Here is a 2,278-nt window from a genome sequence, read left to right on the forward strand (position 1 = left end):
CGATCAAATAAAATCTAGATAAGTTCAACTCTAGACATAAGTGGATTATATTATAACAAAATATAATATATTTTGCATGAAAAATGATATTTTTTAATATTATATAGCAAAATAATTTGGTTTTTATAATTTCTTAAAAAGTAAGTTCTCTTCTCCATAGAGTGTGGATATATGTAGATATTATGTATAAATATTATTTTATACAAAATTGTGCCTTTCCAAATAATTGTGAAGAGGGCACCAACCCTAACAATCATCTAGTCTACTCAATTACATAATTAATGGCACGTAGGCTCCAAAATATAACAAAGGTTAGATCTAAATAAAAGCATATTTCTTCCACTAAATTCCAATCTTAAAATTTGTTACATTAAAGGAGTGAAAATTGTGAGATTACCCCTTTTGTTATTTATTTTTGTTTAAATAGAAACATTACCTTTTTGTTCACTTGTCCTTTTTCTATTTACAAAACTTACAAGTGTTGAACATACTTGTGAGTTGAGAATTTGCCTAGAAAAATCAAGAAACAAATATGAAAGCAGGTTCACAGCTCATGAGCAGTATAATTTGACAAAAAGAGAAAGTTAAAACAAAGATATATATTAGATACAAAGTAGTTGGGAAAACTCAATAAATGAAGAAGAGATTAGCACTATGAGAAAAAGGCTTAATGGGTCCCTTTCATGAGCTCATTCGCTGTCCTAAATTAAGTGGAAGCAACGGTTAGCCTCCTAAACAGCTTTTCTAGTGCTCAAATTTAGCCCTATATATACCACATAAGAACCTTGAACTCATCAAATCAGCACACTCAAAGCTTCAATTGAAACTCATAGGCTTTCAAGGCTTAATTGTACTAAAAATTAGGATCCAAATGGGGATCCTCTCTCTTTTCCAAAGGGCCATTCTGGCCTTCTGGCTCTGCCTCTTAGCTGTGAGCTTCACTCATGTGTCCTCAGGTAACATTTATTATGTAACAAAATTTTCTTTTGCTAAAAAAAATGGAATTGAATATTGTTTTTTTTTGCTAGGGTTAAAACAACATTTAGATAGTCTAGTATTTTAGACTTAGTTTTTATTGATTTCAGCTTAGTAGTAGTAGTTCATGTTAGAATAGAAATATATATATATTTATATATGCATTGTTTAATTTAATTACTTGAGCAATATCAATACAATTATTAATTATTATTTTTTTGTTATGTAATAACAGAGGATACAGGTCTCACAGAAGAAAAGCCATTTTTCAAGAAACATCACGACTACTTTCACCACCCAGTTCCTATTTACAAGCCAAAACCTCACCCCGTTCCAGTTTACATTCCAAAACCTCACCCAGTTCCAGTTTACGTCCCTAAACCCCATCCTATTTCAATTTACAAGCCTAAACCTTATCCAGTTCCTGTTCCTATTTACAAACCTAAACCTCACCCTATTCCAATTTACAAGCCTGAACCAAAACCTGAGCCAAAGCCCGAACCAAAACCAAAGCCAGAACCTAAGCCAGAGCCAAAGCCTGAACCAAAACCAGAGCCAAAACCCGAACCAAAGCCTGAGCCAAAGCCTGAACCGAAACCCAAACCATATGTTCCAATTTACAAGCCACATCCCCATCCCTTCTTTAAGAAGCCGAAGTACCATCATCCATTGGGCCCAATCTTCCATCATCCAAAGAAGCCAGGCCCTCCCCTCGCTCCCTAGTTGATCCCTAGCTTGATTATGATATGGCGCAATGTTCCTTTTCTTAGCTTGTAGTACTGTTGGAAATAAAGGCTTTTAATGGTTGAAAGTGAAGTTATGACAAGTGAGTGGGTAAAGCACAAGATTGTGGTTGTTACTCATTACTTGTTAGAGTGTGTAAGGATTAGTAGTTATGCATGTGAAATTAAATTTATGGTGCTATATATATACTTGCTATTTTAGATTCATTTGTCATCAATGGCAATATGTACGGTTATGATCATTGCAATAGAATTTCGAATTATTTATGTTCAGAATTACTCTAAAAAAATATTGTACGGTTGCATTAATGCCTCTTTTTTCCACATGTATATACTTACACTTCTTCACCCCATTATACTTCTCAAAAAATAAGAGCATTTCCAAAGAAAAATGAACAAAGAAAAAATAAACTATATGGGAAGGAAATTAAATTCAGTTAAATTGGGTCCAATCCTTACACTATCATGTTTGATAGAGAATGAAAATAAGAAGGGAAAACAAAAAAAGAAAGGATTAAAAAATATAAAGGTTGAAAAGAAAATGTTTCATCTACAATTGT

At 32.8% G+C, this 2,278-nt stretch overlaps 1 protein-coding gene across 1 annotated transcript; it reads left to right on the top strand.

Moving 5' to 3' along the window:
- The first annotated feature begins 780 nt into the window (after positions 1-780).
- LOC133829878 (proline-rich protein 4-like) lies at positions 781-1,994 on the top strand. Its single transcript, XM_062259707.1, has 2 exons — positions 781-956; positions 1,211-1,994. The coding sequence occupies exons 1-2, from the start codon at positions 872-874 to the stop codon at positions 1,696-1,698; spliced, it is 573 nt and encodes a 190-aa protein (XP_062115691.1). The 5' UTR covers positions 781-871; the 3' UTR covers positions 1,699-1,994.
- Positions 1,995-2,278: the final 284 nt, after the last annotated feature.

This window comes from Humulus lupulus, chromosome 4 (assembly GCF_963169125.1).
Source record: "Humulus lupulus chromosome 4, drHumLupu1.1, whole genome shotgun sequence".
NCBI classification, from domain to species: Eukaryota; Viridiplantae; Streptophyta; class Magnoliopsida; order Rosales; family Cannabaceae; genus Humulus; species Humulus lupulus.